The 23,149-nt window shown below is 41.8% G+C and overlaps 1 protein-coding gene and 1 pseudogene across 8 annotated transcripts in view; one reads left to right on the top strand and one right to left on the bottom strand.

Annotated features, from left to right (window-relative positions):
- The window catches only part of MYO9A (myosin IXA), a 300,731-nt gene that overhangs the window by 230,372 nt on the left and 47,210 nt on the right, over window positions 1-23,149 (bottom strand). For all 8 annotated transcript variants that reach the window (XM_030930260.1, XM_030930262.1, XM_030930261.1 and 5 more), the window contains exon 2: window positions 4,075-4,985. In XM_030930260.1, coding sequence (XP_030786120.1) covers window positions 4,075-4,914 — 840 coding nt within the window. In that variant the 5' untranslated portion in view covers window positions 4,915-4,985. The remainder of the gene's footprint in view (window positions 1-4,074; window positions 4,986-23,149) is intronic.
- LOC115898027 lies at window positions 3,518-3,684 on the top strand (annotated as a pseudogene).

Here is a 23,149-nt window from a genome sequence, read left to right as displayed (position 1 = left end):
AAAAAAAGACATTAAAGAAAACAGTGTTAGGCATGATGGTGCATGCCTGTAATCTCAACTACTTGGAAGGCTGAAGCAGGAGAATCACTGAAGCCCAGGAGATTGAGACCAGCCTGGGCAACACAGTGGGATCCACTCTCAAAAAAGAAATTTTTTTTTTTTTTATTATACTTTAAGTTCTAGGGTACATGTTATGCAGCCATAAAAAAGGATGAGTTTGCGTCCTTTGTAGGGACATGGATGCAGCTGGAAACCATCATTCTTAGCAAAAAAAAATTTTTTAATGAGAAAGAAAACAATGTCCCTCATGATGTAATTAACATTAACAAAGTTTAAAAAAAAAACATCTCAGTAAGACAGAAATAACACGTGACAGAATGAATTTTTACATCCATTTCTGAAAAAAGCTCTAAACAAGCTAGGAATAGAAGGGATCAAGCTCAATTTGATACAGAATTTACACAAAACCAACAGCTATCATTATAACTTAATGGCTAAAGACTAAATGTTTTCCCCTAAGATTAGAAACGAGACAAGGATGTTGCTTTCAACCACCTCTATTCAACATTATACTGGAGTAGCCAGTGAAATCAAGCAAGAAAAAAAAAAAAAAGACATCCAAACTAGAAAGGAAGAAAAACTTTTTATTCACAGACATGACTGACTATATGAAAAACCCAATGGAATCTATAAAAAAGTTGGTGTGGGGGTGAGCAGGTGCGGTGGCTCATTCCTGTTATCCCAGCACTTTAGGAGGCCAAGACAGGAGGATCACTTGAGCTCAGGAGTTGAAGACCAGTCAGCCTAGGCAACATAATGAGACCTCATCGCTACTAAAAATAAAAAATAAAAATAAAAAATAGCCGAGCATAGCGACACAGGCCAATAAGGCCAGCTACTCAGGAGGCTAAGGAGGGAGGATCACTGGAGATTGCAGCTGCAGTGAGCTATGATGACATCACTACACTCCAGCCTAGGCAATAGAGGGTGACCTTGTCTCAAAAAAAAGGTTAATGGCACTAATATTTAAGTCTAGCCAGGTTGCAGAATATAAGATCAACATGTAACTATCAACTGTATATCTATATACTAGCAACAAACAATTGAAAATTGTAGAACACCATTTATAATAACATCCTCAAAAATATTGAGAGATAAATCTTACCAAAGATGTAAAAGACCTGTACACTAATAACTATAAAATACTGCCAAGAGAAATTAAAGAACTTAATAAAAAGTTAAACACATACTTATCATCTGATCTAGTCATTCCATTCCTAGATAATTACTGAAGAGAAAAAAAAGTATGTCTATATAAACTTGAATGTAATAGCCAAAAATTAAAAACCTATATATCCATCAACAAGTGAATAGATTTTAAAAATTGTGATATCCAATGGAATACTATTACCTTAGCAACAAAAAGGAATGTATTATTGACATATGCAACAACATGGATAAATCTCAAAATAATTATACCAAGTGGGAGAAGCCAAATATAAAAGGGTACATACTATGTGGTTCCATGTACATTAAATGGCAGAAAAAGCAAACTAATCTACAGTGACAGAAAGAACTTAACTGGTTTCCCATATATGGGTGGGCTGAGAGGAGTGTGAAAGAGGGATTACAAAGAGATAGAAGAAACTTTGGGGATAATGCATATGTTCAGTATCTTGACTGTGGTGGTTTCATGGGTATATACATGTCAAAGTTTATCATGTTGTACACTTTAAATATACACAGTTTACTGTATTTCAATTATACCTACAAAATACCTTTTAAAAAGACTAAGTAATATTACCTTTTCCTTTCAGGTCTAAAACCAACACTATATTCCCTTTCCTTTTTTTTTTTTATAAATTGGCAAGCAAAAATTGCATATATTTATGATGTATAACATGATGTTTTCATATGTCTGCAGTGTAGAATGGCAAAATCAAGCTACTTAATTTATGCATTACCTCACAATACTTATCATTTTTTGTAATGAGACTAGTTAAAATCTATTCTTAGAAATTCTCAAGTATAGGCTGGGGGCAGTGGCTCATGCCTATAATCCCAGCACTTTGTGAGGCCAAGGCAGGTGGATCACCTGAGGCCGGGAGTTCAAGACCAGCCTGACCAACATGGAGAAACCCTGTCTCTACCAAAAATACAAAATTAGCCAGGTGTGGTGGCACATGCCTGTAATCCCAGCTACTCGGGAGGCTGAGGCAGAAGAATCCCTTGAACCCAGGAGGCTGACGTTGCGGTGAGCCAAGATCGCACCATCGCAAGCCAGCCTGGCAACAAGAGCGAAATTCTGTCTCAAAAAAGAAAGAAAAAGAAAGAAAGAAAGAGAAAGAAAGAAAGAAAGAGAGAGAGAGAGAGAGAGAGAGAGAGAGAGAGAGAGAGAGAGAGAGAGAGAGAGAGAGAGAGAGAGAGAGAGAGAAAGAAAGAAATGTTCTTTCTTTCTTTTTTTGAGACGGAGTCTCACTCTGCCAGCCAGGCTGGAGTGCAGTGGCCGGATCTCGGCTCACTGTAAGCTCCGCCTCCCGGGTTTACGCCATTCTCCTGCCTCCGCCTCCCGAGTAGCTGGGACTACAGACGCCCGCCACCTCGCCTGGCTAGTTTTTTGTATTTTATTTTTTAGTGCAGACGGGGTTTCACCGTGTTAGGCAGGACGGTCTCGATCTCCTGACCTCGTGATCCGCCCGTCTCAGCCTCCCAGAGTGCTGGGATTACAGGCGTGAGCCACCGCGCCCGGCCTGAAATTTTCAAGTATATAATGTTACTTACTATAGTCATCATGATGTACTAACAGATCTCTTGACCTTATTCCTCCTATGTAACTAAAAAATTTGTGTCCTTTGACCAATATCTCTCCAATCCCCCCAGCCTTTAGTAACTACCACTTTGCTCTTTGTTTCTATGCATTCAACTTTTCAGATTCCACATATAAGTGAGATTGTGGAGTACTTGTCCTTCTGTATTACCTTTCCTTTGGACACTGGATGGTATTACTTGTAAAACATTCCACAACTAAACATTTTTTCCCATATTCTCTACATTATTACAAGTTTCGATGCTAGGCACAGCTGTTAAGCTTGCAGAAATACAAATACATCAGCAAAAATATTCTCACCAACCATCACAATGCAGTTACAGACAGGACCTGCCTCTGCTTTCTCCCCTTATAGGGGGATATACAATGACTACAGTCATCTCTTTCTTTGCATCATTAATGACCCAAAGACACTCACTTAAAAAAAAAAAAAAAATACCACTGTCACACTCCTCAATCTTCCACACCACCTTTTTTGCTTTCCCATCTTCCAGTTCCTCTTGGTTACTAAAAATAATGTCTACACTTTTATTTAGTTTTACTTCATCTTCTCACATCTATCAAATCTTTTTTAAAGATATGTTTAAGAATAAGAACAGTATTTTTCTTTATTTTTTTTAAATTGCTGCTCCTTGTGGAGCAGGGCTACCCTGCAGGCAGTGTGCCCAGAGTAGCAAGAACAGTATTTCTATAGCTTCTCAGCCTTCTGGCTAAGATCAAGTGTAGTTACGTTTTTATCAGTTTAATATCTGGAATATCGTCTATCCAAAGACAATTTTGTTTGTTTGTTTTGTTCTGTTTTTGAGACAGAGTTTCGCTCTTGTTGCTCAGACTACAGTACAATGGCATGATCTCGACTCACCACAACCTCCACCTCCCGGGTTCAAACAATTCTCCCGCCTCAGCCTCCCGACTAGCTAGGATTACAGGTATGCACCACCACGCCTGGCTAATTTTTTTTTGTATTTTCAGTAGAGACGGGTTTCTCCATGTTGGTCAGGCTGGTCTGGAACTCCTGACCTCAGGCGATCCACCTACCTCGGCCTCCCAAAGTGCTGGGATTACAGGCATGAGCCACTGCGCCCAGCCCTAAAAGAGTTTTTGAAGCAGGGAGATGGAATAGGATCTTGCTTGATCTACTCCACATGTCAATCTGGTATTGCAATACTCCAGGAATGGTGACCACCCCCCACCTCAAAGGATAAAAATTAAAATTAAAATCAAAAACAGTATTTCTATATGTTTACCTCAAGTACTGGTCCAGCTCCAAGAATAATCTGTTCTACTCCACTGGCAAATCCTTTCTGACTGAGAGCAGTAAGGTGGTGAATAAGAAAGTTTGTGCTTTGAGTCTTCCCAGAACCACTCTCTCCCGAAATCACGATGCACTGATTCTTTTTGCGCTGAAGCATGGCATGATAAGCTACATCAGCCACAGCATAAATGTGGGGCTCAAGTTTTCCCAGTTGGTGGTTATCATACATTTTGACATATTTGGGGTTATAAATAGGAAGAAACTTGAATGGGTTAATAACTATTAGAATACTGCCAACATAGGTATAAATTTTTTCATGCTTAAAGCGATTTCGTAGGTTTTCTAAGAGAGTTTTCTCATTCAAATCAGGTAAACTACATAAATCATCAAAGTCTTTCTGTTGAGGCTGTGGAAGAAAACCCCGTTCCATCATCCTGCGACGTTCTTCTGTTACTCGTAGCCATGACTGCAGGCTACCATAATGGATTGATCCATCAAGGTTTTTCTCTCTCAGAAGAAAGCGGTAGTCCTCTCCGCTTAAGCGATTTTCCAGAGCCATTCGGGGCCACATCATCATTCGCTGAACTGGACAGTCTGTTGGATTCAGAATCCATTCTTCTCCACCAAATTCCTTTACCTCTGCTAGAACATAACATTTTGTTTTGTCAAGATGAAGTTTGTTTATAAGAGCCTCAATCACCTCAGCAGCTGTGGAGTTTTTTCTGGCAGGAATAGGACAGTAGATTGTCCCTTCTGAAATAGTCCCAGGATAGATCCGTAATGTATGTTCATTATCTTCAAAGCGTCGTCTTCCTCCATCATTTATATTCATATTGGATCCTGTCCCATCAGCATGGATAGTATATGTTCAAAGTCGTGCAAACCATTTTCTTGGTAAAATAACTGTAACATAAAAGATGCAAAATATTTAGAAGTAAATATGCATTGCTTTCTGATGTTCAAGAAAGAAAAGCTTAACAAGCATGTTGATTACATCTTCTAAAACACAAAATACTGACTCGTGTCTTAGCACAGCAACAGTTTCATTGAGACCACATAATATTAAGTTTCACTGTCCAAATTTAGGCACTTTCTAAAAATAGTAACTTGCCAAAAAAAATATATTTCAATGTTTTATTATACAAAAATCCAAAGAGTACAAAGAAAAAATTTTCCCCTGCTGTCTCAAATGTCTGTAAGGAACTTGTGATTAGAACCAAGTTCTTTCCTTATACTTAACAAAGACTGGATTAAGACAGAATAATCATGCAAATCTAATTGCCCTGTACCCAAAATTTCTTAAGGATAAAGCAAAAACAAGAAAGAATACCAACAATGGAGCAAACATTTTGTAAAATTTGTTAAAAACAGTAAGAAGACAGATAAACAGAGAAATTACATAAAACCAAGAAAATGATAAGAGAAACCAACTAAAGAGATAGACATATATTTTCAAGGAATTCTAGGCTCTCACTCCCTCCCTCCCACAAGGTGGGAAGGAGAAGGGAGTTTGGCAAGAGCAATAAAAGAATCCTTCCCCCGACTTGCTGAGCAAATTTAACAAAATTATACAACTAGGCACCACTACAAATTTTATTCAGCTTCCCTTTGTCCTTCAATGCTACCACTATATCTTTTTACCTAACCTTATTTATTGCATTCCTTACAAGTATTCTGCATTTTCTTCCCATCTTCTCAAACCTCATACACAGTATATCACACTTCTAGAAGAATGATTTCAACTTTTATACCTCACTGAGAAAATAGTGATTTCCTTCAAATGGCTTCTCCAACTCAAAATTTATTCCTATACCTATCTTATTCCATTCCTGTCTTCTACTGAGAAAGATGCCCCACACACTTTCCAGGGCTGATAAAACCTATTTGTTATCATCTTCATTAGTTAGTTATATGCCCCCCCAAAAAACCACTCTCATGTGTCATCAATATTTCCCTTATTTATTTCATCCTTTAACATATAAGGATGATGTGCTATTAAAAAAATAAGAAGAAGAAATACTTTCAGTTACTTCACTTTTTTTGTTTTTTGTTTTGTTTTGTTTTTTTGAGACAGGGTCTTGTTCTGTCGCCCAGGCTAGAGTACAGCGACGTGACCTTGGCTCACTGCACCCTCCATCTCCCGGGCTCAGGTGATCCTCTCACCTCAACCTGGCTGGGACTACAGGTGTGCGCCACCTTGCCTGGCTAAATTTTTGTATTTTTAGTAGAGACGGGGTTTCAACATGTTGCCTAGGGTACTCTCTATTCTCTCATACTACTACATATTTGTCAGAGTCTTCTAATCAAGAAACTATTTTTTCCCTTTTGCCAAGATGGTCTTTCAAACACAGAGATTAATACAGAACATACAAAAAAAACCCAGCCATATAGGCCAGGTGGTGGCTCATACCTGTAATCTCAGCACTTTGGGAGGCCAAGGCGGGTGGATCACCTGAGGTCAGGAGTTTGAGATCAGCCTGGCCAACATGGTGAAACCCTGTCTCTACTAAAAATACAAAATTAGCCAGGCAAGGTGGCATGTCCCTGTAATCCCAGTTACCCCAGAGGCCTGAGGCAGGAGAATCACTTGAGCCTGGGAGGCAGAGGTTACAGTGAGCTGAGGTCGCACCCCTGCACTCCAGCTTGGAAAAAAATTTAAAAATAAACTAGTTAGGAAAGGATAAACATTTCACTGTGGTACTGGTTCAACTGCTAATCTGAGTTGAAGTGAAGAAAATTAACAGTCCTATCTCATAGCATACTAAAAATAGATTCCATCTATGGATTTGTACCTATCAATCTGTTCTGGGCTCTATATTCTATTCCATAGGTCTATTTTTCCGCCCCGAACCTCTGTTAATTACTATAGTCCTATAATAAATTTTGGTATCTGAAGGGCACATTACCTTAATGTGTTGTTCTTTACAAATTTTACGTTGGCTATTTACCATAAAAATGTTTAAGTTCACATGTTTACTATCATGAATAAAAACCTTTTCAGATTTTAATACTGCATTGATTTTACAGATTAATATTGGACAGAACTGACATCTTATTGACTCTGCTCATTCACGAACACCATGCTGTTGGCTTTTAAAAATTACAACTATATTTTTCACTTCTAAAGTTTTTGTCATTTTCAAATCCACCTGATCTTTTTTCTGCCGGTTTACATTCCAAAATTATTTATACTTAAGGGCTATTACTCCTTTTCTTTTTGAAAATCCTGAGTATGTGATTTAATATTTTTCAGACTAACATTGAAACGTCATCCAGACTGAACTGCTCTTCTGGTTGTTTATTTCATATCTTCCTTAGCATGAGATGACTTCGTATGTTTGAGAATTTAGCTTTACAAGTGGACTTTTGATAGAACTTCTTTTGTTTTTCATACAAACACTTACTGAGAACCTGTTTACTACTTTTTTAAGAGAACCACAGTATCATAAATATATTTTTTAACTAAAAACTTTTGGTATTAAATGATCAATTGATATTCAAATTTCCTCAGTTATCTCATAAATATTTTTCTTACAGGTAGTCTACATGGAGATTCTGCTCTACAATAACAATGAGGATATACTCTGAGTTACCAAGTTCCTAGTTGCATAGCTATGTTTAGTTTCCTGAATCTCTAAGTATTTGGTTCATATAAGCTATGGCATCTGGCAGCAGTCAGCAGCAAATCTTACAGCCAGGGAGGCTGTGACCTGTACCACTCCAGAAGATGTGCTAAGTCAAGGGGTCCCCAACCACTGGGCCATGGACCAGTGCCAGTCCATGGCCTGTCAGGAATTGGGCCGCACAGCAGAAGATGAGCAGCAAGCAAGTGAGCATTACTGCCTGGGCTCTGCCTCCTGTCAGATAGTCAGCAGCATTAGATTGTCATGGAAGCATAAGCACTATTGTGAACTGCACATGCAAGGGATCTAGATTGCATGCTCCTTATGAGAATCTAACTAATGCCTGATGACCTAATACCTGATGATCTGAGGCAGACTAGTTTCATCCCGAAACCATCCCCTACTACCCCATCTGTGGAAAAACTGTCATCTATGAAACCAGTCCCTGGTGCCAAAAAGGTTAAAGACCATTGTACTAAGTAACTACAATCTAATCCCTAAAGTTGTATAATATGGCAGCTCTGGAAGTAAACTCAGAAACATCTTTTTTAACAGAGGAGTCCTATCTTGGTCCACTGTTTCCAACAATAAGCCCAACTCTAATTACAATTCCCTATTACTTCAAAGCACCCAAAACCTCACCTGCTCCTTCCTGAAACACAGAAATGTTTACGTTTTTTGAGTCCTAGTTTTGTCAATTTGGTTTTATCTTTGTTATTTTATCAATTACTGCTTTTTTTTTTTTGGTTTTCGTTTTACAAAAAGGAGGGTTTGTCTCAAAATACCACTCAGAAATCCATCTTGATCACAAGCCAGTCCTTGCTAAAATACTTCAAAAATCTGTATTTGCAAATGCGAGACATGAGCTTTCATTAAAATCATCTGGGGAACTTTTTCAAAACATGTATTACCGGCCAGGCATGGTGGCTCATGCCTGTAATCCCAGCATTTTGGGAGGCCCAGGCAGGTGGATCACGAGGTCAGGAGATGAGGACCATCCTGGTTAACATGGTGAAACTCCATCTCTACGGACAATACAATAATTAGCCGGGCGTGGTGGCGGGCACCTGTAGTCCCAGCTACTCGGGAGGCTGAGGCAGGAGAATGGCATGAACCCGGGAGGCGGAGCTTGCAGTGAGCCAAGATCACGCCACTGCGCTCCAGCCTGGGCGCAAGAGTGACACTCCATCTCTAAATAAATAAATAAATAAATATATTTTTTAAATGTACATTACCAGGCTCAACAATAGTTATGAGCTGAGGAAATGTAGGTAATTCTGTTATTGCTGATCCAGAAAATCGTATTTGAAAAATCACTGTATTCCCAAGTGTTTGGGAACTCACTTTCTACTCCCTTACCACTCTTACCACATAGCAAGCTACCTGACAACGCTCTGGAAAAGTCACGAAATTCCAGAGTTGGTAATCCAAAGGTCTTTCCTCATTCTTCATTTTAACACACCACACTATGGCATGACTAAAGCAGCCGATTTCTAGTTCTTGAAAGTGTCCTCACATAGTTATTTTTCTTGTAGTCTTCCTGATAGTCTTGCTCTTTTTCTTACTCACTCCTACAGCTCCTTTTCCATTAACTCATTTTATTTTGTTGTTGTTTTGTTTTGTTTTTGTATTTGTTTTTGTTTTATAGAGCCAGGGTCTGTCTCTGTCATGCAGGTTGGAGTACAGTGACACAATCATGGCTCACTGCAGCCTCAACTTTCTGGGCTCAAGTGATCCTCCTGCCTCAGTCTCCCGAGTAGCTGTGACTATAAGTGCATGCCACCAATGGCAGCAGCGGCCCATCAACAGCGGCCACTGCCATGACACCAGCTGCAGTGGGGGAGGTGCAGCCAGGACTGCATGCTCCATGGAGGCAGCAGAAGCCAGGAACAGGTGGGAGCCCCGCCACCTTCTGAGTTGACAGGGCAGGAGTTTCGCGCTCCCTGGGTGCAGCTGTGGCCACCCATCCAGGTGCGCTGCAGACCGGGGCATCACTGTGTTCTTGGGGGATGGAAGTAGGCAGGAGCCCCACCCTCCCAGGCACAGCTTCAGCCGCCCAACCTGCAGCTGCAGACCCAGGCATCTCTGCACTCTCAGAGGCCTGGGAAGGCCCCCTGCCCAGACCCTGCAGGTTCAGAAGTGTTTGCTCCCACTGCCTGGCCTCTTCTCACTCCCAGCACCCACTCCAATCTCAGAGCAAGATTGGGTCCGAGCCTGGGCACTGTCAAAGTCTGGTCAAGTGTGCGCACGCTCCAGATAGCACTGATACACCAGTCCCCTGCCACCTCGGCCCCCTCTAAACTTTGGGCGCCTACAAACGCTAGAGGGAGGCCATGGGGGTACTGAGGGCAGTTCAGTGCTGGCCTGTAGGCGCCCCCTGTCACAAACAGCCTGGGCACCATGAACAGCAGCAGGAGGCAGACAGGCTCCTGGGCAAAAGGAGGCAGGTCCCTGGTGAAGCCCCACCTTCAAGCCAGGGAAGGCCTGAAGCCTGGGGACAAGGCTTTCCATTGGCACCTGATGACCAGAGTGGGAACTTGTGGTGCTTTCTCCAGGCCCACCCATAGTTGTCCATGAACCAATGAGTACACACTTCCTCCCTGCTGAGACCTATAAAAGCCCAAACTCAGCCAGACTTGAGGAGACAACCACCTGCCAGTTGCAGAGAAAAGGTGCCCACCCCAGGGTCTCCTCTCTGCCGAGAGCTGAGATGACGGGACAACCAGCTGCAGGGAGAAGCTACCCACCCTGGGGTCTCCTCTGCTGAGAGCTGAAGAGTTATGCAACAACTACAGAGAGGAGCTACCCACTCCATGGTCTCCACTCTGCTGAGAGCTGAACACTCATCAGGATACCCTGGTTGCAGAGAGGAGCTACCCACTGCAAGTCTCCTCTGAGCTGTTCTATCACTCAATAAAGCTCCTCTTCGCCTTGCTCACCTTCCACTTCTCCACATACCTCATTCCTCCTGGGTGCAGAACAAGAACTCAGGACCTGCCAAATGGCAGGGCTAAAAGAGCCATAATACAAACAGGGCTGAAATACGCCCCTTGCTCATAGGCAACAGGAGAGAAGGGACCTTCACGGATCCCAGACCTGGGGGGTCCCTGAGCCAAGGCTGTGACACCCTCTTTGAGGCTCTGCGGTTCCTGGCATCTCCAAGCTTCCGAACACCACTGCATTCCCCAGTGCCAGCCGTGGAAGCTGCTTATGGTACGCCTGGTCCAGCCACAGCCTTGCAGGGAAGCCAGCGCCTGTGCCTGCACCCGGAGCTGCCTGCCCCACTGCAGCCAGCATGCTCCGCTGTGTACAGTGGCCAAACTCCTCGCTCACTCACACAACCCTCGCCACTCCATGCCTGGCTCACCTTTGGTAGGTGTGGGATCCAGGCTGGTAGTGCAAGCCAAAAATAGTCTGCCATTCAGAGTGAGCAGAACAAGCCCAGCAGACCCAAGAAAAACTCAGGCAAAGGCGCCACTGGCCACAGACGTTTCCAGCCAGAAAAGTATCATCCCAAGAAGTATCACCCCATAGCAAGATGGAATGCTGCCCAGGCTGGTCCACAAAGCCAAAAATTTTTGTATAAAAATTTTTACTATATGCTCCTTTACAGGAAAATTTTGCTGATCGTTGTTCTAGGGTAGCCACTAAAAAATATTTTTTTAGGCTGGGCCTGGTGGCTCACGCCTGTAATCCCAGCACTTTGGGAGGCTGAGGCAGGCGGATCACTTAAGGTCAGGAGTTTGAGACCAGCCTGGCCAATATGGTGAAACCCTGTTCCTACTAAAAAGTACCAAAAAAAGTAGCCAGGCAGGGTGGTGCGTGCCTGTAATCCCAACTATTCGGGAGGCTGAGGCAGGAGAATCGCTTGAACTCAGGAGGCGCAGGTTGCAATAAGCCAAGATCACACCACTGCATTCTAGCCTGGGCAACTGAGCGCAACTCCATCTCAAAAAAAAAAAAAAAGATTTTTTAAGTATAACTTTCCATGTGGCACAGATACACCACGGAATACTATGCAGTCATAAAAAAGAATGAGATAACGTTCCTTTATAGCGACATGGATGGAGCTGGAGGCTATTATTCTAAGTAAACTAATGCAAGAACAGAAAACCTAACTCTGCACTTCTAAATGGGAGCTAAAAACTGAGTACACATGAACACAAAGAAGGGACCAATAGACACCAGAGCCTACTTGAGGGTGAAGGGTGGGAGGAAGGCGAGAATCAAAAAACTACCTATCGGGTACCGTGCTTATTATCTGGGTAACAAAATAATCTGTACACCAAACCCCTGCAACTCACAATTTATCTAAAGAACCCACCTGTACATGTACTCCTTTTTTTTTTTTTTTTTTTTTTTTTTTTTGAGACGGAGTCTTGCTCTGCCGCCCAGGCTGGAGTGCAGTGGCCGGCTCTCAGCTCACTGCAAGCTCCGCCTCCCGGGTTCACGCCATTCTCCTGTCTCAGCCTCCCGAGTAGCTGGGACTACAGGCGCCCGCCTCGTCGCCCAGCTAATTTTTTGTATTTTTAGTAGAGACGGGGTTTCACCGTGTTAGCCAGGATGGTCTCGATCTCCTGACCTCGTGATCCGCCCGTCTCGGCCTCCCAAAGTGCTGGGATTACAGGCGTGAGCCACCGTGCCCGGCCCATGTACTCCTGAAATTAAAAGTTATAAATAAATAAGTGTAACTTTCCAACTAGTAGAGTGAAAAAATAGAATAATAAGTTCAAAAGAAAGCAAGAAAGGAGAAGGGAAAAAAGTCAGAATAGGTGGATCAAATAGAAAACAAATAGTAAAGTTTTAAGCTAAATACAACAGTAATTATATTATATTACATGTAAATGCTTCAGTTAAAAAACAAAGATGGTCAGATCAAATTTTTAAAATTCAACTATCTGCTATTTTCAGTAGACACACATCTATAACATGAGGATGCAGAATCAGAAAGTTTTGTGTTTTTTTTAAAGGAGAAGAAATACCATACAAACACTAGCCAAAAGAAAGCTGGTATAATTAAAAAAAAAAAAAAAAAAAAAAAAAAAAAGCTGGTATAATCAAAATAACATCAAGCAAAACAGGAAAAGAAAATTGAATTAAATATCTCTTAAGGGATTTTTTTAGCCCTTCCATACTATTATTTTAGGCTTAGGCCTGAGACAAAGGTCTCTGGATATCACTGGTGTTCTTGAAAAGAAGTACAAAACAGAAAAAGATTACGGAAGTTAAGGAGGAAGCCACAGAGTGGCAAGTAAGTAGTTAGCAGATGTTGATCAAATCTGCTACAAAGAAAGCAGGAGTAAGAACGGGCACAGTGGCTCACGTCGGTAATCCTAGCACTTTGGGGGGCCGAGGCGGGAGAATACAAGGTCAGGAGTTCAAGACCAGCCTAGCCAAGATGGTGAAATCCCGTCTCTACTAAAAATACAAAAATTAGCCGGGCGTGGTGGCACGTGCCTGTAGCCCCAGCTGCTCAGGAGGCTGAGGCAGGACAATCGCTTGAATCCGGGAGGCGGAGGTTGCAGTGAGTGGAGATCATGCCACTGCACTCCAGCCTGGAGACAGAGCGAGACTCTGTCTCAAAAAAAAAAAAAAAAGAAAGAAAGCAGGAGTATTGTGAGTGAAATGTTTATTAGTTAGGGGGTTTGGGAACACAACTCTATGACTATAAATATAGGATCAAGCAAGGAAGCAGAAACTAAAAACTGAAGAAAAAGAGAAAGAAGGTCTAACTGGTGAGCCAAAGTTTCTTGGTAAGCAAGACTAAATGAGATTAAGGTCAAAGGTGGACAGATGTCTCTCAGAAAGGGGGAAAAAAAAGGACACTATTTTACTGAAAGAATTTAAAAAAATTTGCAGAGAAACAGAATTTGAGATAAGATGTGACAAGAGTGCATATCAGCTAATCATTACTACATAGAATACAGAAGCCCAAGTTTTACCTATAGCAGATCAATGTCAAGTAAAAACAAAAGTGGGTGCTGACAGAAAACACATTTTGTACTATTTCAGTTGAAGAAAATGTAATGGAAGAAATAAATTATCAAGCTGGGCACAGTGGTGCATGCCTATAGTCATAGCTATTTGAAAGGCTGAGGTGGGAGGATTGCTTGAGCACAGGAGTTCACGACCAGCCCGGGCAATATTTAAGACACCATCTCTAAATAAACAAAATGTTAATAGTTGGCAGGCCACATGTAGAATGAAAACCTCTCACCTTACACAAAAATCAACTCAAAATGGATCAAGGACTTAAATCTAAGACCTGAATAAAAATTCTACAAGATAATGTCAGAAAAACCTTTCCAGGCTTTGGCTTAGGCAAAGACTTTATGATCAAGAACCCAAAAGCAAATGCAACAAAAACAAAGATGAACAGATGGGACTTAATTAAACTAAAAAGCCTCTGCACAGAAAAAGAAACAGCAAACAGACAACCCACAGAGTGGAAGAAAATCTTCACAATGTATATATCCAATAAAGGACTAATATCCAGAAACTACAAGGAACTCAAACAAATTAGCAAGAAAAACAATCTCATCCAAAAGTAGGCTAAGGACATGAATAGACAATTCTCAAAAGAAGATATACAAAAGGTCAACAAACATGAAAAAATGCTCAACATCATTAATGATGAGGGAAATGCAAAACAAAATAACAATGTGATACCACCCTACTCCTGCAAGAATGGCCAAAAAAAAAAAAAATCAAAAAAATAATAGATGTTGGCAGCAATGTGGTGAAAAGAGAATACACTTTTACACTGCTGGTGGGAATGTAAAATAGTACAACCACTATAAAAACACAGCATGGAGATCCCTTAAAGAATTAAAAGTAGGCCAGGTGCAGTGGCTCACGCCTATAATCCCAGCACTTTGGGAAGCCAAGGCGGGTGGATCACTTGAGGTCAGGAGTTCGAGACCAGCCTGACCAACATGGCGAAACCCCACCCATACTAAAAATACGAAAACTTAGCTGCGCATGGTGGCATGTGCCTGTAGCCCCAACTACTCAGGAGACTGAGGCATGAGAATCACTTGAACCCAGGAGGCAAAGTTTACAGTGAGCCCAAATCATGCCACTGCACTCCAGCCTAGGCAACAGGGTATCACCCAGTTGCCACTACTGAGTATCTACCTGGAGAAAAAGAAGTCATTTACACAAAAAAAGATACTCCCACAGGCATGTTTATAGCAGCACAATTCACAACTGCAAAAATATAGAACCAGCCCAATTGCCCATCAATCAATGAGTGGACAAAGAAATTGTGGTCAATATACACCATGGAATACTACTCAGCCATAAAAAGGAACAAAATAATGGCATTCACAGTGACCTGGATGGAACTGGAGACCATTATTCTAAGTGAAGTAACTCAGGAATGGAAAAACCAAACATCATATGTTCTCACTCATAAGCAGGAGCTAAGCTATGAGGATTCAAAGACCTAAGAATGACACGATGAACTTTGGGGACTTGGGGGAAAGGGTAGGAGGTGGGTGAGGGATAACAAATGGGATATAGTGTATACTGCTCAGGCGATAGGTGCACCAAAATCTCAGAAATCACCACTAAAGAACTTACTCAGCCAGGCGCAGTGGCTCACGCCTGTTAATCCCAGTACTTTGGGACGCCAAGGCAAGCCAATCACTTGAGGTCAGGAGTTCAAGACCAGCCTGGTCAACACGGCAAAACCCCATCTCTACTAAAAATACAAAAATGGCCGGGCACAGTGGCTCACACCTGTAATCCCAGCACTTTGGGAGGCTGAGGCGGACAGCTCACCTGAGGTCAGGAGTTCAAGACTAGCCTGGCCAACATGGCAAAACCCTGTCTTTACTAAAAGTACAAAAATTAGCCGGGCATGGTGGGTGCTTGTAATCCCAGCTACTCAGGAGGCTGAGGCAGGAGAATCGCTTGAACCTGAGAGGCGGAGGTTGCAGTGAGCCAAGATTGTACCTCTGTACTCCAGCCTGGGCGACAAGAGCAAGACTCTGTCCCAGGAAAAAACAAAAATTAGCCAGGTGTGGTGGCACATGCCTGTAATCTCAGCTATTTGGGAGGCTGAGGCAGAATCACTTGAACCCGGGAGGCGGAGGTTGCAGTGAGCAGAGATCACACCACTGAACTCCAGCCTTGATGACAGAGTGAGATTCCATCTCAAAAATAAAAATTAAAAATAAAAAAAACTTACTTATGCAACCAAGCATCACTTGTTCCCCAAAAACCTATGAAAATAAAATATAAAACAAAATGTGAGTTATTGTATGACACACTAGTTTATGTGTATCAGCTTAGCCTGACCAGTAAGTACTCTGACAACTTTTATACATATAACATTTATATATATAAATGACAGCTGACCGTAAGAATAAAACAATACACGTAAAGAACTAAGCACATTATTGGCATTTACATAGCAATCAGACAACGCTGTACCTTTTATATAGAAAATTATTTAATATTCTTTTTATTCTCTATCTCAATGAAGACAGTTCAAAAGCATATGCTAACAGTATACGCTAACGTGGTAAGAAAGTTGCTGTGGTTCAGCAGGGTGTGGTTCAGAATAGGCCAGCTTATGATGTTATTCATTGGACTGAGTTAGAAGGGACTAATTATAGAGGAAAACTGTGGTGAAGAAAGAAAACAGGGAATAAAGACTTTCCTTTAAACTAGAAGTCCAGTTAAAGAAATAAAAAAGTACCTAAAGATTTTTAATGCAGTGTTCTGTGCAGTATTCTGCAGTGTTAATAAAATTTACTTTTCAAAAAATATAATGTTGTTTTTGCTTTTTTATCAAATCCCCAAGACTATTTTCTTTATTTAAAAAAAAAAGTGTCCTTTCTCTTTATGCGTGCTTTATCATAGGTCTCTACTGATAAATGTTAGTAAGAAAGATCATACATTGTCGGCCAGGCATGGTGGCTCATGCCTGTAATCCCAGCACTTTGGTAAGTCAAGGCAGATGGATCGCTTGAGGTCAGGAGTTTAAGACCAGCCTGGCCATCATGGTGAAACCCCATCTCTACTAAAAAAAAAAAAAAAAAAAAAAAATACAGGCCAGGCGTGGTGGATCATGCTTGCAATCTCAACACTTTGGGAGGCCGAGGCAGGCGTCTCACAAGGTCAGGAGTTTGAGACCAGGCTGGACAACATGGTGAAACTCGGTCTCTACTAAAAACACAAAACAAAAAATTAGCCGGGCGTGGTGGCACGCGCCTGTAATCCCAGCTACTCAGGAGGCCGAGGCAGGAGAATCGCTTGAACCTGGAAGTCAGAGGTTGCAGTGAGCCAAGACTGAGCCACTGCACTCCACCCTGGGTGACAGAGTGAGATTCTGTCCAAAAAAAAGAAAAGAAAAGATCATACATTGTCATCCAGTAGCAAGAAAAGTACAACTGGGCCGGGCACGGTGGCTCACGCCTGTAATTCCAGCACTTTGGGAGGCCGAGGCAGGTGGATCACGAGGTCAGGAGATCAAGACCATCCTGGCAAACACGGTGAAACCCCGTCTCTACTAAAAATACAAAAAAAAAAAAAAAACTAGCCGGGCGTGGTGGTGGGCACCTGTAGTCCCAGCTTCTTGGAAGGCTGAGGAAGGAGAATGGCATGAACCCGGGAGGCGGCAGAGCCTGCAGTGAGCAGAGATCGCGCCACTGCACTCTAGCCTGGGCGACAGAGCAAGACTCCGTCTCAAAAAAAAAAAAAGAAAAGTAGAACTGAATCAAGCAAATGTATTATGCATTTAAAAAGTAAAAAAGAAAAAAAAATTGAACTTTAATGTTGAAAAAATAACTCAAACCAAAGGTCTCATAGTACATACAGAAAACACTATAATATCAAAGGCAAGATCTATTTGAGAAAACATTACTGATTTGCATATGGCTATAAATATCATTGGGGAGAGTTATTAAACATTTTGAATTTTAGATAAATAACTATGGGGAACTTGTGTTCATGATCTAATATTTCTTCATTCTTTAGTGCTTACAATTAGAGTGTTCCACAAATAAATATAGTCACTACCATACAAATGTTTAATCACATATATAAACATATATGTAACTTATTTTGATATGTAAACATTTAGATATGTAAACTTTGCAAACTATGTATTTAGAAGTAAATTTGCTTTTTAAAAGCCCCCAAATACTCTTTTTACAAACCCATTTCCTCTTCTTCCTAGGCACACAACTAGACTTTATTTCCCAATCTTCCCTGGGGTTACATGTGGACACATGATCAAGTCCTAGGCAAATGGTATGTGGGGCAGAGACTATGTACATTCTCTCCAGGCTGAGCCAAAAAAAAAAAAAAAAAAAACCTCTAAAAGCATCTGCCTTCCCTAGTCTGCTATAAGAATGGAGACAACCTGGGGAAAAGCTCGAAGGCCCTAAGGGACACAGAGCCACTAGGGGGAAGGAGTCTTGGTCCCAAAGGACCACACACAGAAGAGTGTCTACCATCACCCCACCTCTATCCACCTAAATTGGACTGTGATATAAATGAGAAATAAACTTTACTTGTATAGAGCTGCTGATATTTAGAGGGTGTTTAGGTATAGTAGTTGGGCTACCCTGACTAATGCACTATTATAAAAATTTTCCAAACCCTCTCCTATAAGGAATCCTGTCAGGAAATTCCTCTTATATTCAATCCATCAATAAGCACTATAGGTCTGCCTTTAAAATACATTCTGAACCTATTTTCTTATCATTCCCATCTCTTATCACCTGCTACAAGCCCTATCATTCTCTCACCTGAATTAGTGAAAAAGCATGGTATCCTCCCTTCTATCATTGCTCTACTATAGTCTATTTTTCCACACAGCAGGCAGAGTCACCCTTTTTAAAGGAAAATCAAACCATGCCACTCTACTTCAATGGCTCTCAACACAAATAAAACTGAAAGCTCTTATTGTGGTCTAAAAGGGCCTACATTATTTCACCCCCTCAAATTTCATCTTTCTCTCACTCCACTGAAGCCTCAGTGGTCTTTTTTTTTCTGTTTTTAAGTTTATTCCTAATTCAGAATCTTTCCACTTCCTTCCTGGTCCCTCTACTTGAACCTTCTTTCATAACACTGAGGTCTCTGTTCAAATTTCAAATCCTCAGCAAAGGTTTTCCTTAGGATACTATCTAAAATAATCCTCTATCCCCCATCTTCCATCATTCTATTCCCTTATCCTGATTTATTTTTATGAAAGAATTTGATTTATTACCTAAAATTATATTTTATTTTTTGTTTGTTTGTTTACTGTCTTACTTCTCCATTAAAAGGTAAGTGGCTTCGTCCTTCCCATCATGGGTATCCACAGCTCAAAAATTTATTTGTTGAAGAAATAAATTCACATATGCATTAATCTATTTTAGCAATCATTTTTCTTGCTTAGTCATTTTATTAAAATTCACTACATAGCTTTTTCCCCTTTTTCCTTTCTCATCTATTTTCATGCATAATATATATACACTGCTTTATTTGACTTTCTTTAAGAGCTCTTTTCAACATTAATTTGACAGTGGCTAACTTTAAAAAATGAGCAAGTAATCAAAGTCCTTTCCTAAGGAAGTAATCAATCAATGATGCTGATTCAATAAGCATGCCTACCAAAAAGGATGGAAGAAGAGTGGCCATTTCATGCAGCTATCTTTAACCTCAAGAATACTGCTAAATGATAGTTTCCATAACCCTAGTAATGGAGCAAGAAATAAGAAAATAAGGCTGGGTGCGGTGGCTCACGTCTGTAATCCCAGCACTTTTGGAGGCCAAGGCGGGTCGATGAACTGAGTTCAGGAGTTCAAGACCAGCCTGGCCAAATATGGCAAAACTCTGTCTCTACTAAAAATACAAAAATTTGTGGGTGTAGTGACGGGCGCCTGTATCCCCAGCTACTCTGGAGGCTGAGACAGAAGAATCGCTTGAACCTGGGAGGCAGAGGTTGCAGTGAGCTGAGGTCACACCACTGCACTCCAGCCTAGGCGACAGAGTGAAAACTCTCTCAAACAAACAAAAAAAGAAAATGAAAAAAAAATTAAACCATGAAGAATGGATATGTAGTTATAATCACGTATTAATATCCACATAATACAATATTACTCAACAACAAAAAAGAATGAACTACTGATATCACAACAGCTAAAACACTACGTTAAACAAAAGAAGTCAGCAACAAAAAGCACGTAGGTATGATTACCCCATGAACAGACAAAACTAATCCACAATGACAGAAATTAAAATGTATAGGTGGAGGGAAGAGGGAAGAGGCAAGATGGCCAAATAGAACCCTCCAGCAATCACCCCCAACTCCCAACAGAACACCAAACTGCACAACTATTCACACAAGAAAGCACCTTCATAAGAACCAAAAATCAGGTAAGTGATCACAGAATCTGGTTTTAACATCTTATCAAGGAAAGAGCCACTGGTGAGGGTAGGAAAGACAGTCTTGAACTGCCAACACCATCCCTGTCCTATCCTCTGGCGGCAGCCATGTTGTCCAGAGAGAATCTGTGTACTTGTGGGAGAGATAGCACAGCGATTGTGGGACTTTGCACTGAAACTCAGTGCTGTCCCATCACAGTGGAAAGCAACACAGGGCAGAATTCAGTCGGTACCTATGGAGGGAGCATTTAGACCAGCGCTAATCAGAGGGGAACTGTCCATCCCAGTGGTTGGAACCTGAGTTCTGGCTAGTCCTACCATGGCAAGCTAAAGTACTCTGGAGTCATAAATAAACTTAGAAGGCAGTCTACGCCACTAGGACTTCAATTCCTGGGCAAGTCTTGGTGTTGCGTGCACCACCAAGTGGACTTGAGGTGCACATGACCCAGCGAGACACCAGCTAGGGCGGCCCAAACAGTGCTTGCATTACCCCTCTCCCAGCACCAGGCAGCACAGCTTGCAGCTCCAGGAGAACCTCCTTCTGCTTAAGGAGAGGAAAGAGTCACATTGTCTTACAACTTGGATATCAGCTCAGCCACAATACAGTAAAGCACCAAGCAGAGTCCTGATGCCCCCATCCAGGCTCTACATCCCAGACGACATTCCTAGACACACCCTGAACCAGAAAGGAACCAGCTGCCATGAAAGGAAAGATCCAGTCCCGACAGGATTTATCAACTGCTGCCTAAAAGGTCCTTGGACCTTGAATAAACTTCAGTAGCCAGCAGTGGCCAGGCAGTACTTGCCATGGGCCTTGGGCGAGACCTAGTACCATACTAACTTCAGATGTAACCCAGTGCATTCCCAGCTGTGGTGGCCACCTTGAGAGACTCCTTATGCCTGAGAAAAGGAGACAGAAGAGCAAAAAAGACTTTGTCTTGCAACTTGGGTATCAACTCAGCTACAGTAAAATAAAGCACCAAGGAGACCCCGAAAGTCCCTGATTTCCGGCCTTAGCTCATGGACAGCATCCCCAGATCCACCCTGGGCCAGAAGGGAAACCACTGCTCTGAAGAGAGACCCAAGTCTGGCAGGATTCACCACAAGCTGACTAAAGAGCCTTCAGGCCTTGAAAAAACATCAGTGGTAACCAGGCAGTACTCACCACGGGCCTGCGGAGGTGGTGGCCACAGGAAGAGACTCCTTCTGCCTAAGGAAAGAAGAGGAAAGAGTAAAAAGGACTCTGTCCTACAACTTAGGCACCAGCTCAGCCATAGAAAAATAAAGCACCAAGGAGATTCCTAAAGTTCCCAACTCCAGGCCCTAGCTCCCAGCCAGCATTTCCAGACTCACCCTGGGCCAGAAGGGAACCTACCTCCCTGAAGAGAAGCACAGGAGCCTGTCTGGATTCACTACCCACTGACTAAAGCACCCTAGGGCACTCAGTAAACATCAATAGTAGCCAAGCAATAGTCACCACAGGCCTTGGGCAAGACTCCATATTGTGCAGACTTCAGGTCTGACCCAGCACAGTCCAAGAGGTGGTGGTCATGGCAATGCTTGGGTCATCCCTCCCCCAATTCCAGGCAGCTCAGCAAGGAGATACAGACTCCACCAGTTTGAGGAAAAGTAAGGGAAGAGAACAAGAGACTCTGCCTGGTAATCCAGAGAATTCTACCAGAACTAACCCAGATCACAAAGGCGGTACCTCTATGAGCCTGTAAAAGCCACAGCGTTACTGGGGCTTGGGGTGTACCCTAATGAAGAGACAGCTACAATAACCAAAGACAGATCATAATACTCAATTCACTTTGAATACTTGGAAAACCTTCTAAAGAAGGACAGGTACAAAAAAAGCCCAGACTGCAAAGATTACAACAAATAACTAACTCTTCAATGCCCAGACACCAACGAACATCCACAAGCATCAAGACCACCCAGGAAAACATGAACTCACCAAACATACTAAATAAGGCAGAAGTGAGCAAACCTAGACAGAGATAGGTGACCTTTTAGAGAATTCCAGATAGTTGTTTTCAGGAAACTCAACAAAACTCAAGATAACACAGAAGAAATTCAGAATCCTATCAGATAAACTGAACAAAGACTAAAATGATTTTTAGAAATCAAGCAGAAGTTTGGGAGCTAAAAAATTCAACTGACAATCTGAAGAATGCATCAGAGTCTCTCAACAGCTGAATTAGTCAAGCAGGAGAAACAATTAATGAGCTTGAAGATAGGCTACTTGAAAATACACAGAGAAAGACAAAAGAAAAAAGAAAAACATAAGAATAAAGCACGCCTACAAGATCTAGAAAATAGCCTCAAAAGGGCAAATCTAAGAGTTATTGAGGCTGGGTGCTCGATCACACCTGCAATCCCAGCACTTTGGGAGGCCAAGGTGGAAGGATCACTTGGGCCCAGGAGTTCAAGATAGCCAGGGCAACATAGAGAGATTCCATCTCTACAAGATAAATATTTTTTAATTAACTAGATGTGGTGGCACAAGCTTGTGGTCCCACCTAAGGAGGCTGAGATGGGAGGATCACTTGAACCCAAGAGGTCAAGGCTGTAATGAGCCACGATCATCACTGCACTCCAGCCTGGATGACAGAGCGAGATCCCATCTATAGAGCTATAGTAACCAAAACAGCATAAAAACAGAAGAATGAAACAGAATGGAGAACCCAGAAATGAATCCATACATCTACAGTGAATTCATTTTTGACAAAGGGGCTGAGAACACACACTGGGGAAAAGATAGTCTTTTCAATAAACGGTGCTTGGGAAACTGGATATCCATATGCAGAAGGGAGAAACTAGATCCCTATCTCTCACCATATACAAAAATCAAAATTAAAATGGATTAAAGATCTAAATCTAGGACCTGAAACTATCAAACCACTAAAAGAAAACATTGGAGATCTCTCTAGGACATTAGTCTGGGCAAAGATTTGTTGGGTAATACCCCAAAAGCACAGGAAACCAAAGCAAAAACGGACAAATAAGATTACATCAAGTCAAAAAGCTTCTGCATAGCAAAGGCAACAATCAGTAAAG

The sequence above is a fragment of the Rhinopithecus roxellana genome, chromosome 5, assembly GCF_007565055.1.
Source record: "Rhinopithecus roxellana isolate Shanxi Qingling chromosome 5, ASM756505v1, whole genome shotgun sequence".
Taxonomy (NCBI): domain Eukaryota; kingdom Metazoa; phylum Chordata; class Mammalia; order Primates; family Cercopithecidae; genus Rhinopithecus; species Rhinopithecus roxellana.
The sequence above is the reverse complement of the archived record's forward strand: the minus strand, read 5'-3'. Positions and strand labels throughout refer to the sequence as shown.